General features: G+C 41.4%; 1 protein-coding gene across 9 annotated transcripts in view; it reads right to left on the reverse strand.

Annotated features, from left to right (window-relative positions):
* Positions 1–17,280, reverse strand: part of LOC140377613 (teneurin-3) — a 470,016-nt gene that overhangs the window by 101,309 nt on the left and 351,427 nt on the right. For all 9 annotated transcript variants that reach the window (XM_072463087.1, XM_072463086.1, XM_072463085.1 and 6 more), the window contains 3 exons: positions 16,312–16,431; positions 14,104–14,236; positions 13,299–13,427 (listed from right to left, as the gene is read on the reverse strand). In XM_072463087.1, coding sequence (XP_072319188.1) covers positions 13,299–13,427; positions 14,104–14,236; positions 16,312–16,431 — 382 coding nt within the window. The remainder of the gene's footprint in view (positions 1–13,298; positions 13,428–14,103; positions 14,237–16,311; positions 16,432–17,280) is intronic.

Here is a 17,280-nt window from a genome sequence, read left to right on the forward strand (position 1 = left end):
GTGCGTCATGTAGCTGACGGTGTTAAGTTAACATACGTAATAGATGTAAACTAAATCTGCATAAACTACTTGAATATCAGAACAGTCCTGATCTTTTGCAGTGGTGCTAATATCCAGGAGGCCATTGTAGAAAAACAAGACGTTTTGACTTTCATCCAAGGGTCATTCTCAATCTGCAGCTCTAACTAATCTTTTACCCTTACAGCCCCGTCATGGGCCATGGAAATCCTAGTGTTAACTAGGAGCAGCTCCCTCATCACTGACAAGTACTGGACTAGCATAAGAATGGCCAGAATGCTGTTGTATTAAGATAAGATAAGCTAAGATAATCCTTTATTGTCCCACATGGGGAAATTTCATTGATGCAACGCAGGAAGATACAGAGGTAGATACAGAAGAAAAGAACAGATCACTTATAGGAAGTTTAAAAAACACTCTCAGTAGAAGATCTCTTATAAACAAAAACTCCTATAGACAAAACCTCCCATTTCCCAACAAGGGATGGAGGGGAAAAATAATAAAGATAAAAATAAATAAATACAATTACATGTGATCACGACAGTAATTGCACATGAATATGTGTCGCGACAGTAATTGCACATGAATTGCATAGTAATTGCACATAAATCACGACAGTAATTGCACAGTAGGACTGACAGTGTTTGCTATAAAGTCGGTTTTATTACCTGTATTATATTACCGGTAAATTGTAACGTGTCCCTTATGAACAATGTCGAAAAACAGGACAAGCATTGAAAAGGTTCAACACCCAGGAGGTCTTTCCAAGTCTCAGTAACAAAGCACTTTCCAGCCTGTCAGTGCACGATGTATCGCTGTTTACCTGGGCGTTTACTCTGATTGATGCACGCGGCTTTAGAAAACAATAGAAACCTGCCCTCGCTCACCTGGCCTTCACCGGATCCATCTGTGAACAATTTTGAAGTCAGGATTTACAGTTAACCTCAATTATAGCTCGCAGAAAAGCTGACGAAACCAAACACAAACGCAGGGCAATAACATCGCTCACGTACATCTGCTGCGTTCGGTGATGTCACTATTATTGCAGCCTCGAACAAACACGCAACTAAAATGTGCCAATGATGCGAACTGTGGATTCTGGCATGTTTCAACTCCAGAAAGAATAAAATGCAATGGTTTTGACAGCTCATCAAGTTCTGTACGAGCAGGAAACCACTTCATTTAGTCTTTAAAAGAAACATTTGATTTGGAATCTATTTTGCCTCAATGTGATTCTCTTAAACTTGAAACACTATTTCAGGGTGTCGGTTATAGATTTACTCATTTACGTTGTCAAAAGTTAAAATGGAATTGTCACAACATGCTTGATAGCTTTTCAAATCTCCGCAGCGTATTTAGCTAAAACGAGCGTCACTTACCCAAAACATTTCAGATTCACATGACACTTTGTGTTTTGGAGACGTGATGATCAAAATGAAAAGCTGTTTTGTCAGAACGTCACGGAGACAATTTATGACAGACAGTTTTAAAATGTAAACAATTTCACAAGGGTGAATAGGCAGACATTTGAAGATTTTATAAGAGAAAAAAGGCACGTATTATGCATTCATTTATTGTTATTGGCCTTCAAAATTGATTTTGAGTGACTGATTTGGAATATCATGTTTCAAAATTTAATAATGCATGTACAGAAAACCACATGGCAGGCTGACAAGATTTGGTGTTAGCTCTCCATCTACTGGCAGCAGAAGGAAATGCCATGGGGAAATAAATCTAAATCTATCTTGCCCCCACATGCTAGTGTAAGTACGCAGTTGAAATGAGCATTATTTGAGGCAGAAAAAATCAGAACAAGTCTGCGATGATTTATGAACTTAAAAACAACACTAGAGACTTTAGAAATCACAAATCAGGACATTTAAACAGTATTTTGAGAGGCTAAGACAAGGAGCAGGCTCGTAAACAGGATTAATATATACAACTCAAGGGAACACTTTATTTATTTATATATAATTATGTTATAACATGTTTCAAAGTTCAAAATAATAAATTTTGCACAATATGTGTCCTTTAAGTTAGAACCATTTTCCTGACCTTAACCACGATTGTGTTACAAAACGTAACCTAATAACTTTATTTCCAAGCTGTGCAGCACCATGTTTAAAAAAAGGCCGTGGCTGGACAGCCGCGGCGCAGTCAAATAGCCGCGCAGTTTCAGGGACCGCGGCATTTCCCTTATAGCCTCATGGCTAACCCTAACCCTAACCCTAACCCTAACCCTGACCCTGACCCTGACCCTGACCCTGACCCTGACCCTAAACCTAAACCTAAACCTAAACCTAAACCTAAACCTAAACCTTAACCTTAACCTTAACCCTAACCTTAACCCGGCGCAGTCTAAAACGGCGCTAAAATGCGGTCAAATAGTGGCGCAGTTTCAGGAGCCGCGGCGCGCGGCCGGCACAAAAATAACATGTCAGTTTCGGCGGCGCGCCACGGCTCTGCAGACACTCCCTTAAAAAAAGGCCGTGGTTGCAGAGCCGTGGCGCCTAACCCTAACCCTAACCTTGACCCTAACCCTAACCTTAACCCGGCGCGGTCTAAAACGGCGCGGCCAAATAGCGCAGCAGTTTCAGGAGCTGCGGCACAAAAATAACATGGCAGTTTCGGCCGCGCGCCAAAACAAAAAACTCCAGTATATGTTCATTTCAAGAGAACTATTACAGTTACATGACATATGTCTTGTTACGTTACTTATTATCAGCTGTTTGTCACTGTCAGCCAATACCACGAGCAGGTGTCAGTAACGTTACACTGTGCACCTTGAAACCGCTCTCAGGGCACCACAGACTGCTATAGAGAATCTCCTCGTAACCTACATTTAAAGTGAACATCAAGCTCCACTTTTCCTTTGGTGTAAAATACATCCGTGCCATGCGTTTCAACACGGAGCGCGCGCTTGCTCTCCAAAGCCCCCGCTCCAGCGCCTCTCCTGGGTCTGCCTTTGAAGGCGTGTGGAGAACATTTTTTACAGTACTTATGGGTGAAGGGCATGCCGAAGGACCAGCTCTGATCTGGACTTGTGGACACTCTCCTTGACCTGTCTTTACCTGCCTCGCAAAGATACGTGACAGAGGTGACAAAGGTGACACGGGTGACACGGGTGAGCAGAGAACGCCACATGTGGAGGCCAAAGAGATCAAAGAAATGTGTGCTTTTCACGCAATAGCTACAGCTACAAGCAAAACTGATATACTACTACCAAGTAATACTCATATACTATTACCAAGCAAAACTGATATACTACTTCAAAGTAAAACTCATCTACTATTTTTATTTAAACTCATCACGATGATACTTAGGTCACAGTAATCCACATATCGTTCAATAAATCACAGTTGTAATTTTTGGGCTCAATATTTATTTTGTGTACATAAGTCGCAAGTTTTTTCGTAGTTTTGGCCGGGGTGCGACTTATACTTATATTTATACTTAGATACTTATACTTATACTCCGGAGCGACTTATATGTGATATTATTTGTTATTTTCACACTTGCAACCGCATTTCATACTCCAGTGCGAATATTATGCATTTTTTGGCTGGTGCGAATTATAGTCCGGAAAATATAGTACAGTGATCCCTCGCTATAACGCGGTTCACTTTTTGCGGTCTCGCTGCTTCACGGATTTGCATCATGCATTGTGTTCTGCATTCTGATTGGCTAAACAGTCTCTCCGTGTCTTCTCTACCTGTGTGTCAATAATGTTATGGATTAATATGTACACGTACGTAAAACCGCTTGCCAAATTGAAGTTTGCGAGGCCGGTGAGAGCGCGCGTGTGAGCTGCGGGACATACCGGTGAGAGCGGCGCACGCAAGAGGCCGGTGAGAGCGGCGCACGCAAGAGGCCGGTGAGAGCGGCGCGTGTGAGAGGCCGGTGAGAGCGGCGCACGCAAGAGGCCGGTGAGAGCGGCGCCTGTGAGAGGCCGGTGAGAGCGTGCCGGTGAGAGCGGCGCGCGTGAGAGGCCGGTGAGAGCGGCGCACGCAAGAGGCCGGTGAGAGCGGCGCGTGTGAGAGGCCGGTGAGAGCGTGCCGGTGAGAGCGGCGCGCGTGAGAGGCCGGTGAGAGCGGCGTGCGTGAGCTGCGTGAGAGGCCGGTGAGAGCGTGCCGGTGAGAGGCCGGTGAGAGCGGCGCGTGTGAGAGGCCGGTGAGAGCGGCGTGCGTGAGCTGCGTGAGAGGCCGGTGAGAGCGGCGCGCGTGAGCTTCAATGTTTTATGGAGTATTTCATTGTATAATAACTGTAAAAAAAATAAAGGTTTCTACTTCACGGATTTCGCCTATCGCGGATTATTTTTGGAACGTAACCCCGGCGATAAACGAGGGTTCACTGTATTAACTTTGACCAAATTTGTTGCATTTTTTAAATGATATTGTACATTTAAATGATATTGTACATATATACGACACGGACAGCTGTGTCCTGCAGAAGTTCTCTGATGACTCTGCCATCATCGGACTCATCACGTAAGACGATGATGCGGAGTACAGAGGACTGGCGCAGGACTTTGTGGACTGGCGTCAGCGGAACCACCTCCTCATCAACGCGGGGAAGACCAAGGAGATGGTGGTGGATTTCCGCAGACGCCACCCCACTGCCCCCTCACCAGTGAACATCCAGGGACGGGACATTGAGAGAGTGGACTCATACAAGTACCTGGGTGTTCATCTGAACCACAAACTGGACTGGACTCATAACACAGACTGTACAGGAAGAGCCAGAGGTCGGCTCTACCTCCTGAGGAGACTCAGGTCTTTTGGAGTGACAGGGCCACTCCTGAAGACCTTCTACGACTCTGTGGTGGCATCAGCTCTTGTACGGTGTGGCCTGCTGGAGCAGCAGCATCACAGAGAGGGAGAGGAAGAGACTGGACAAAGTCATCAAGAAGTCCAGCTCCGTCCTGGGCTGTGCTCTGGACTCGGTGCAGGAGGTGGAGGACAGAAGGGTCCTGGCTAGATTCACATCTATGCTGGACCATGAGTGTCACCCCCTGCAGGACACTCTGTCCGCTCTAGAGAGCAGCTTCAGTGAGAGACTGATCCACCCTCGCTGTGGGAGGGAGAGGTTTCGTAGGTCTTTCCTTCCTGCTGCTGTCAGACTTTATAACAAACACTGTGTTAGGTTTGGGCACTTTTCCTCCCTATTGGTTATAATAATATTTTGTCTGTTCAGTTTTGTCTAATGATCTGTTTAGTTTTTTCATTAGATTGGCTCCCGGCCGCGGGTGCGCGCCCTGGAGCCTTTAAATGGAGACCGGATGGGCTCATCTCTCTCTCAGCTTGGCTCCGCCCATCCTGCTACGGTCCCGCTTCGTAGACGCACTCGGCTCGCCTGCTCCCAGCTGGCTCTCAGTAGCAATAGCACTAGCCTGTTTTGTTTGGCCTGGTGGGACCGGTAGTCCCATTTTCGCTTTTGTTTGGGGCTAGATAGGGGGTTTGGTGTGTCCTTATTTTTGTGCTTTAGGTAGAGGTGTCGGCACCGGCTTCGACGGCCCTATACGGGGCTGGCCCGTTGTTGCTCCTATTTTATTTCTGTTTGGCTGGCCCACCAGGTCCACCTTTCTTTTTATAACTTTGGGGTGATTTTTAGGGCAGGGGGGTTCGGAATTTAGCATTTTTTTTGGTGAAAACCTAATAAACTTGTTTAAAATTGTCTTTGTCTCCGTTTAAATACGTTAAACCTCTCTTCGGGGTCATAACATATTTATGGGGGCTCGTCTAAAAAATTAAAAATCTTAGAACGTAGGTTTTTTTTGGTGCCCGTAAATTGCCATTTGGTATTTTTGAAGGTAATTTTTGTGGATCATGTCATATTTTTGACATAATTGGGCATTTGTTTTGTGGTAGCTTGGCTGTGTTTAAGAGCGTCCTTAGTGATAGTTTTGAGTTGTGTGCAGGTTGAGTAGGTTTTCGGCTGTAAGTTATTTGTGTGGTGGTTTTCGTTGTGCAGTTGCCTTCGTCTTTGCGGTAGACTGTAAGATTCTGGGTCAAACATGGAGTTTGACCTGGATGAGTTTGTTAATGCACCCACTTTGGAAACTTTTTACAGTTGTACGAAACACCAATTACTCTTATTGGCTGAGCACTATAAAGTCCTTGTCACTAAGCAAGCTAAAAAGGCGGTGATAAAAGAGGAATTATTATCCGCATTAGGTGAGCGGGGAGTGTTGCTTTCGGCAGGTGGGCCTAAAAGTCCATGTTTGTCCTCGCCTGGGGCGCCAGATGAGGCGGTTCGTTTGAAGGAGCTAGAACTCGAGTTAGGACGGCTTTCTTTGAGAGAAAAGGAGGTGCAGTTGGAGCAGAGGAGATTGGAAACGCAAACGGAAATCAGACTTCGCAAGTTGGAGTTTGAGCATCGCTCTCGGGAACCCAGAGCAACAGAGTTTGATGTGAGTAAAAATATTTGTTTGGTTCCTAAATTTAATGAGAATGATGTGGATAAATATTTCACAATTTTTGAAAGGGTGGCTGAAACTTTAAAATGGCCAAAAGAGAAATGTGGACATTATTGTTGCAGTGCACATTAAGTGGAAAGGCGCAAGAGGCCTATGCGGCGCTCTCCGCGGAAGAAAGCTTAGATTTTAATGAAGTTAAATCTGCTATCCTTAGGGCTTACGAACTTGTGCCAGACGCTTACAGACAGAAGTTTCGTAGGTTGAGGAAGAACTACAATCAGACTTATGTTGATTTCATTCGGGAAAAGGAGATCTTGTTTGATAGGTGGTGTTCTTCCCAATAGATCAGTGATTTTAATCAACTAAAACATTTAATTTTGCTCGAGGATTTAAAAAATAATCTTCCTGAGAAAGTTGCCGTTTATTTGAACGAAAATAAAGTTACTGATGTGTTTAAGGCCGCGGTGTTAGCGGAAGAATATGCGCTCACACACAAAGCAGCGTTTGTGGAGTGTCCTTTGAGTTTTGGGAGGCTTGACAAAAGTAATGCATCTACAACCATTTCCACATCTTCGGAACCTGTTGAGAGCTCTGTGTCCAATGGTGAACTTAAATCTACAGTGTCCACAGTTAAAGAAGATGTAATGTGTTTTTATTGTAGAAAGAGGGGACATATTATTTCTGGTTGCCCAGTATTGAAAAGTAAAAATGCGAAACCTGTGGCTTTAATTAAATCTATCGGCGCGAACCAAGCACACAAGTCGGAGAAAAGTTGTGGTTATGCAGACTTTAAGCCATTTGTTATGGACGGGTCCATCTCTGTTCACGGTGAGAAAGTCCCAGTGAAGATATATTAGTCCTGAACACTCGCAATACTGACCTAACCATGTGCAATTCCGTCATATGTGTAATTACTGTTGTGATTCATGTGCAATTACTGTTAAATTCATGTGCAATCTATGTGCTGTCGTGACACATATTCATGTGCAATTACTGTCGTGATCATATGCAATGGTATTTATGTATTTATTTATTTGTCTATGGGAGTTTTTGTTTATAGGAGATCTTCTACTGAAAGTGTTTTTCAGACTTCCTATAAGTGATCTGTTCTTTTCTTCTGTATCTGCCTCTGTATCTTCTTGCGTTGCACCAATGAAATTTCCCCATGTGGGACAATAAAGGATTATCTTATCTTATCTTATCTTATATTGAAAAGTGTTTACTGGGATTGTGCAGCTTTAGAGTTATTATTAGAGTGTCAGTGGCATAAAGTAGTTTCACTATACTTGTATATTGTGATATTTTGATGCAGCATCACACTTCTAAACCTGTCATCGTGATAAGTAATATTAGATTTATAAAGCAGCTTTACTTGTACTTTTCTTTAATTTCATATCAACACAGCATTCAAACTCGACTTAACTATGTTGCTGCTTTTAAGGTCAAGGTCATCTAAATTAGTGGAATAAACTTCCAGTCTACTGCCATCACTACAAAATCTATCACAACTACAATACAAATGGTTGTGTATTTTTTTACAGTAAGAATAATTCCCACAGTGCATATCTAATAAGGCTAAATAAATGTTAAATTCTGTTGAATGCCAGAGACATAATGCTAATGAATGCGTTTGGATCGATGATGCGCAAATCTTCTCTGCAGCAGATAAACACTAGAACGGAATTTTGTGAAGTATGAATAAACTTATTTGTCAATGTGAGAGTTACACTGTCCAAGCATTTTGTCAATTTGTTCTTTGGAGAATTTTGTAGTCATGAACAATTTGAATAAAATACAGTTTATATTCAATTACTTTGATAAAAACTCTTAGCAAAAAGTTGACAAACAATGAAGAAAACGTGTGTGTTGTAAAAAAAAAAAAAAAATGTTTAATGTTGTTTAACCAATGTATAAACTTTAAAAAACAACACCTTAAAATCAAAAAAATGGATTTCCATAAAATAATTACACGGAAAAAAGCGCGTGGGCGCTCTGAGCGAAGAGGCGAAGCGTGTGCGCGGTCTCTGAGCGAGGAAGCGACGCGCTTTCTCCCCTGATTGCGGCTTTGGACTTATCAAGCAAGCATACATGAAGACCAGGGTTGACACTTTGGAAGACATCACTGAGGTTAGTTTATATTATTTGACTACAATAATGTAAACATTAGCCTGGCAAAACTTCAGTGCTGCTCTCTGTTCTGCTTAAGATATGTTTCTTCAAATGTCACATTGTCTTCATCTAATTCCCTCTCTCCCTCTGTATTCTACAGATACACTGTACGCGCGCGCTCTCAGCGAGGAGGAGACGCGCGCTCTGAGCGAGGAGGCGACGCGCGCTCTGAGCGAGGAGGCGAAGCGTGCTCTGAGCGAGGAGGCGAAGCGCGCTCTGGGCTCAGCTTCTACGCAATTCAGCTGTTCTGCCTCCAGTTGACAATCTCCATGTCCTGGTCCAACCTGGACTGAACATTGACAGGCAGACCCATCTATCCTATTGCACTACATAACTTTATACCTTTATATTTTACTATGTATATTACATGCCGTTTAGTGCTCAGTGTTCAACGTTTTGTTGTTTGTGTTCCACTGAATCACCTGTGAATTATGTTTATCGACAAATGGCAATAAACCCTATTCTGATTCTGATTCTGATTCTTTGATGCTATTCAGGGCCTTTTGTAATCCAAGTATTTCCATTTTAATATAGTAACTTCTAATTCTGATTAGAGTCCAGTTCACATCAATAACACTCCTCATGAGTCTTTAGTGACAGCTGTAGGGGGAAGGTGCTGTCAGTATGACAGGGGGGAGGGCTTATCCCAATGAGATGCAAATGAGCCCCGCCCCCCCTGTGACTCTGGGCTCACTCAGGTGAGAATCTTTAGAGGCAGTTTTCTCAGTAAGAGGAAATCAGAGTTGTATACATTCAAATGACCACAACTTACTCAAATATTATCAGATGTGCATGAGTGAGACGTCATTGGAAAGCTTTCAGAATCTGTGAATAACTCAAAATGTCTCCGGGGTGACTTGTAACTGCTTTTTCCACGGTCAGTCACATATATTAAAATAGGGTCAACAAGCACCAGCTTTTCACTGCCTCTTTATTCAAACACTGTGGGAGAAAATAAAAGGGGAGTCTGTGAGGATCCAGTGACCATGAGAAGGGCAAAAAAGAAAAAAGAAGAAATATCTCTGGGGATTCTGACATCCGTACTGCACGGTGTTATATTTTTCAACTGCGCTATTGCCTTTTCATTAGGCAGGCATTTAGTGTTCATTACAGAGCCATTACATCCCCTTTAAGACTGCCCTTTCACTGGCCTCTCCGCTAATGGACTCGGCACCGGCAAAAGCTTAAGTAGCCGCTTTTCCATTGGCCGCTTTTGATCCGCAGCCTACACATGCACACACTTCACAGCTGCCCACTCCCCTTTAAGGAAGAAACACGCACACCCACACACATGCACACGCACCAGCACACATGCACACACACACATACACACGCACCTACACACACACACCCGCACGTACAGACACACACATACACACACACACACACACGCACACAGACACACACACGCACACAGACACACACACGCACCTACACACACACACACACAAGCACACACACACATGCACACGCAGGCACATGCACACACACACACACACACATACGCACATGCACACACACGCACCTACACACACACACACACATACGCACATCCACACACACGCACCTACACACGCACCTACACACACACATGCACACACACGCACCTACACACGCACATACACACACACACACGCACCTACATACACACACATGCACAAGCACGCACACACACACACCCGCACGCACAGACACACACATACACACACACACGCACCTACACACAAGCACGCACACACACACCTACACACACACACGCACCTACACACAAGCACGCACACACACACCTACACACGCACACACACACACACGCACCTACACACACACGCACATACACACACGCACACACACACAGACACACGCACGCACGCACCTACACACGCGCGCACCTTTGCTTACATAAAACTTGTAAAAAGTGTACACTGCAAGACGAAACGTAACAGTTATCGTTAAAATGACATGGATTAAAAATCTGTGATTTGTGTAATTTTTGTGTAATATGAGGTCATTAATTTGATCAAAAATAATATTAATATTAGAGGAGTATTTCTGCCTGAGGGGAGTCATTCAGCAATATTTCAGAAAAAAATAATTAATTGATTAATAATGAATTAACTCAATAGCTAAATCAATCAATATATATGTACAAAAAACATATAAAAATAGGCCCCTCCCTCAGGGCCAGAACCAAAATCTCAGGGGGACTTTCTTGGTTAAATAAATTTAAAATATATGATAAGGTTACATTATGCAACTTTTCTCCTTTGAAATATGTTTGTTTGTTTATTTATTTGGTCGGGATAGTGCATGTTAATGAACATAGAGGAAATACATGCTGTAAACATGCTGGATTGTAAGCCATGGGAGCCAAATGATATCCTCCGGTGTTGTTGTTGTTTGAACATATAGCATTTTATATTGTTTTATTTGCCACTTGAATTGACAAAAATATTGAAAGATATTGTATTAACTATCAAATAGTTACTCAAGTCCTGAAATCGCAATATTATGATTTTTAGTCATTTTAACTAATATTGACTTTAGTTTTACAGTGTCTTCTTTTCCCAAAGAAACCAAGCACCTCTCGCTCAATCTTGCAATCATTAGACACTTAGAGTCTTTTTTTCTTCACACAAAGATAACACACCAATTACGGCATTCCACCGTGATGAGCTGGTGCTGAACTCGCCAAAGGAAACATGCCTCTAATTGCCTTATAGGCAATTAGAGGTAGGAGCAGGGCGGGGTTGGTTTTTACTGTGTGTGTTTCCAATAAATCAGACTCTCCAGGCCGCAGTCCCTCAGCTGTGGTCCCTGTGTTGTTCTAAGAGACGTGGCTTGTCTCCATCTTTGTCCAGAGCAGAGTGTGTGAACATTTAGCACTTTCTCTGACAGTTACAAGAAACTAAACTGTGTTCCTCGCTTGATCCAGCACTGCAGGAGCATTTCCAGAGGTGAAAAGTAACAAAACATGAAAGTCAAAGCAAGGGATCTGTACTTTTACAGAAGTAAATTTTACAGTGAATACTTTCTAATTTTACTTCACTACATTTAAGAGCAGGTATCTGTACTTTCAGCTACATGTTTGAAAATGTCTGTATGGTTTGAAGGGTTTATTTTTTCACATGTTTTTGGGGACATTCTGCTAAAAGGTTTTGAGTTCAAATCTGGCCATTTCAGCATGAATCCACTGAAGGTTAAAAAAAGAGTAGAAACACTGTAGACACAGTTCAGCAAGAAATAGAGTACTTTGTAGTAGGGTTGAACGATTGAACCAAAATATATAATAGCGATTTTATTGTGTGGACAATTTGTGATTTGTTTTAATAGCTGAATTCTGCTCATCTCTACTTTTGGGTCAGGCACTTTAAAATGTTTTGTGCAGATCTAAGCACTTATGAAAACTGTTTAAAAGAAGCGCCTTTGTGTGTCTTTTGTAAAAACATAACACAACTTCATAATAAACTCCTGTAGAAACTTTCATCCTGCGTCATAGTCCTCTATTATCCGTTGTTATCAGAGACTTCTGCAGGTAGAAAGTCAATTAATTTCAGTTTATTTTATTCTGCACAACACATCGGCTTAAATTAATGGATTTTTTTTAAATTAACAGTTGAATAGGTCGCTATTCATGCTTGCTTGTAGTCACGGCTGTTTACACGTCTTGGTCAAGCCTTTAAATAAATGTGTTCAGAATGAGTTTAAACGTGCACTTTGTAACATATTGAGAGGAGGGTCTGCCACCTGCTTGTCTTCATTCAATAATTTTTTAACTTACGGAGACTTTCCTTCATTTCAGAGTTTAATTTGTCCGTATAAGACGAGCAAACGTAGCATTTTCTCTCTCACACTCTGTCACCTCCAACAAACGATTCATTTGGACTGGACCAGGTTTCAGACTGTTTTTTACAGCTGTTCTCAGAAACTTGTGCCAATGAGTCCAAAATATACCAAATTTAAACTCACTAAAGTCCTCGTCTATGTTCAAATCCAAAATGTCTGCTCTTATTTTTCGTAAACGAAGAGTGTAGGTTAGTGTGGTTGTGATTATGGCTCATTGGATCGACTGTAGCTCCTATAAAGCTAGTAGTTGAAATCCTTGTCTAGACAGTTCAAAGTATTTTCAAATGTCTGGAATCTGACCAAAAATGGCCAAAAAATGAACGTACCTAACCTTGGACGGTCCAACTACAGCCGCTAATTTGTAGCATGTCTCTTCTGAACATCCTTGAAACATTCAGAATATAATATATAACTGTTATCTTTTTACCTCAGATTGACAGAATTTAGCACAGCGCTTGTTGCGTCTGCAGAAATCTGTGCCGTTTCTACTTCCTGTGTTTTTTTTTAACCCCCTTTTATTACTCGTGAGCCGTAATGGTTGTTTAGTCACGAACGAGCCATTAGTTTCTCTGATTGGTTAATCCACCTGTCAGTCATGCCCCTTTGAAATTGAGGAAAAAAAGGACAAGATTCCTGATCAAAATGTCTTTGTAAAGTATTGTCAAAGCATGTGGTTTTGGCTAGTCACGCAAATATTCCACACTCTGGACAGTTCTGCTATCATGCCAGTGTAATTGTGGGATTGATAACGGTCTGCCGGAATGACCTATGCACCAAAATGAAAAGCACAATTGAACCAGTTTCCCAGCAGTACAATTCCACGGAAAGACTGGACCAAAGACAAGCTCCAAACCTGTGTTTCTGGAATAATAGGTCCGTCTTGACGTGAGCCTCTGTAGAATGTGGACAGAGGAGATGCCACGATGACTGGGTTTGGTCTGATGAAACCGCTCAGATCACAGCTGGGGATGTCATTTTCCTCCTGAGAAAATAAACAAGAAAAACAATGTTCTTAAATAGGACAAAATATAGGCAAAACTACTACAGTACCTAGCTATTCATAGGGTTCAGAACGATGACAAATTTGCAATATTTATTTATAAAGAACTCCATGCATAAAATGTGTGCATATCGATTATAAAATATTAGTGGTCCAAGTACTGATCCTTGAGGTGACCCTTGACATATAGGAGACTAACGAATGAAACAATATCAGACAGATGAGAACAAAATCAGATAAGTGAAATATAAGGCACACCAATGCACACACACACAAAAAAGACAAGACAATATCGAATGCAGAAGGTTAGGCCTTTTTGCGTGGCCTGATGTCGCAAGTTTGCAGCTCTGTTGTGACTTTTCACCCAACCAATCCTTTCTCAGACTATACTGAAGAGAAATAAGGTTGGATATTACCCAGTAGTTTAAAGATGTTCAGAATAGCTGTGACTGCAACCATTAGTGAGATGGTGGAGTGGGTGCAGGTGGCTATAAAGATGCCCTTATAGAAATTATTCTAAATAATTGTAAATAGACAATATGGCAGCGTGCCATATCTTGCCTGTCATTTTTTTTTTACTAATTACATGCATAGACAAGATGAATGAGGTGTCCTGATGTCGTTAGGATATTTTTGCATTCAATAAATACTGACTTACTTTCTTCATGACCAGTGTGTCCATCACATAGAAGACGTTCCAAGGCACCCACACCGTCCTGTACTGGGTGAGGAACGGAGCACGCTCAAAACTCAGGGTCAATGAAGCTCCGCCGTTGGCCAAAAGATCAAACCTAAACAAAACCAATGAAAAGTACAGGCAATTTCTCCGTTAATATCCTTCCTTATCCCTTATTAGAGCTACCATCAAATAGCCGCGAGCCTATTAAAATTGTATATTTGGCCTTCTGACCATTGTTGACGCGTAAATTGCCTTGTTTAACTGCTTTTGCTGCAGCTGATTTCCATTCTGATTTATGTGCATATCATTACCTCTCCATATGTCTGAGCCATGTGTTTAGGAGCCCTTAACCTTATATGTGCTAGGCGTGTGTGTGCGTGTGATTGATTGTGTCCATGTGAAACCAATGCATTTTAAAAGAGTCGTTGCAGTTAGAGACACCCACACACACAGCGCCGTGAAGTAGCCATCACTTTGCTGCACTGGCCTTTGATTGCACGAATGTATTTAAACGCGACGCCTTTTAACATTTTGATGGCTTCAATGGTTACATCACTGTTGACTAACGGCCGGTTATTTGCAAGGCCATTTCAAGAGTTTCGCAAAAGCTGACGCATCGCTGCTGGCTGGACATTGACTCATCTTTCCATCGACATTGATTTTGTTACTAGTGTACTCATTAAAGGTGCAATAACCTGGGACGACTGCTAAATAGAGATGCGGTCGCTTTGCCTGGAATGTTCCACAGAAACAGGTGAAGTTAGAGGTCAAATCTGTGAAGAGGTGTTTGTTTGTTGGAATTGGAATAAGTGCCAGAGCTTTAACTTGAGGAGACAGCAATGTACAAAGGACTAAATTTAGCCAGATGGTGGTGTCTATCAGAGGCACAAAATTATGGAGTGCACAGCGAGAGCACATCAGAAACCGTGGCAACTACTCAGCCTTCAGGAAAGTTCGTAAAGATTGGTTGAAAACAGACCAGTCATGCAACCATAAAGGATCGTTGGAACTGTGTTTACTCTCTTTTTTTGGATTGTGTTGTCATATTATGTGTTTGTTGTCTAATTTAGTTATTTAATCTTGTTCCTGCTTTAGGATAACAGACTACTGTGTGCTATGGTGATAACTCTGGCATATTTACATTGAAACTGCCGCTGACACATAGATTGTTATTAAAAAATGAATAAAATTATAGCAGCAGTTGTGTTCAATGACTGTGGTACATTCAAGGCAATGCAATAAAAAATACAGTGCAACTTTTATTGCTTCAAAGACAAGTGTTTGTGTAATGCCACTTGTTGGAATTCAAGTTAACTTTAACTGGTGAAACGATGAATGCTAATGAGAACTTGAGCCCAGTGTGAGGTACTTCTGCTCCCAGCCTTTTCTGTAACTTTACAACATCTACTTGATTTCAGCTAAACTCTCCACATGACTCAAACCATACTGGAGAGAGTTTTTTTTTCTACAACATTAATTTGCAACAGATTTCAAACCATGTATCTGACACAATTTCAATACCACACTGCATTGAAAATGTGGTTCGATACAGGGAGAACACTATAGCATTAAAGTCAATGCTATAGTGTGAAAGTACATATGTAACTGCAGTCAAGAGTATTTCTGCTCATCAATACTGTATTTTACATAAAGTATTGACTTGTATGAAAATGTTCACAACTGTGAAACTTCTTCCCTTTTAATATCTTTCTAGTAAAGCTATAGCATCAATATAACACACTTACTAAGCCATTCAGTTTGGGGACAACATACATGTTTAATCATAAGAGTGGTATGTAAAGGTTATATTAAAGAGACTAAATGGACAAATTCAGATTATATTACAATGAGTTTTGCCCAATTGATATGATTATTAGAGCTCTCATTACAATAATTTAGTAGTCTGTAATTTAAACAATAATTTATATTGTACATATGAAATGTATACTATTTTAAATACATTTTTAACCAAGTAAAGGTTTTTAAAAATTGTTTAATTGTAAAAAGGGTACAATTTTTTTTTTTTTACCTTGATTTAATAATGCAACTGTCTTATAATAAGGCATTTTCGTTTGTGTTTCAGGGTCTCTAGAGTCCAGATAAATTAAGACTTTTTTACGAGTATTTTTTATATTTGACAAGTTGATTAATCGTCAGCCCGAGTAATAATACTGGAATGCCACTCACATGCCGTCCTTGCGCGTGACGGTGTAACCATGTTCCTGATAGTGTACGAAGGTCACATTGACTCCGATGAGGGGCGTCCCGTCAGCCGTGAGCACCTGGCCCCGGATTATAGACACCAAACTGTGGAGGGAAACAGCATTAGACAGGGGATTTTTCATATTTTATAACTTCAAAAACCTTAGCTTCAGTTTGCACCAAAGGCTTGTCAAGGCATTTTAAGCAGAGAAAACATAGGCAAAACATAATTATTATTTTTGGTCAGTTTGCTCTCTCAACATATAAGCGTTCATGTGCATTAAATATATTTTATCATATCAAGTTACATCAATAGATTTATTTGGGGCATTGTGACTTCAAAAACCCAGGTCCAGACCAAACTGACTGATGGCACATCCAAGTTTTCAAGGACTGCAAAGACCATTCTCTTCCATTAATTGTATTTCTTTAAGTTGGCATCTGTTCATTTGTTGGTATTTCCACAACATGAAACAAAAACACAAATTTAACATTGAATAATTTCATACCATTGTTACATTTCTACATACAAGAAGGTAAACCTAAACTCTACACCTGGTACGGTGTTTTTCAGGTTCGACTAAAATTTAAACTTTATCTTTACTTGTACTTTAAAAGTACTTTCCACACAATTTTGCTTGTTGACTTTTCCTATTCTTTCAGTTTCTCCACCTCTGTTAGCATTGGAGTAGGATAGCTAATTTGCTCGGCGTTTTCTTGCCGTGCAGGGCTTTCTCATTGTCAGCGTGAGTGCAGAGAGCAGCGATGCTTGACTCGAACTAAAAACATTGGAGCCGAGCTGTGGGAGCAGAGTAATAGGACAGAGATATTACCACACAGGCCACAGTGGCACATCTCTCTCATTTACATATCTGTGCGCGCCGCCGGCTTCATCAGACACATTCAAGTGAACTGGAGGAGATAATGACTAGAAATGGCTGGTCGGGTGAGGAT

Source organism: Eucyclogobius newberryi, unplaced genomic scaffold, assembly GCF_026437365.1.
Source record: "Eucyclogobius newberryi isolate DKJ021-1_F unplaced genomic scaffold, fEucNew1.0.hap1 SCAF_4, whole genome shotgun sequence".
In the NCBI taxonomy this organism is placed as follows: Eukaryota; Metazoa; Chordata; class Actinopteri; order Gobiiformes; family Gobiidae; genus Eucyclogobius; species Eucyclogobius newberryi.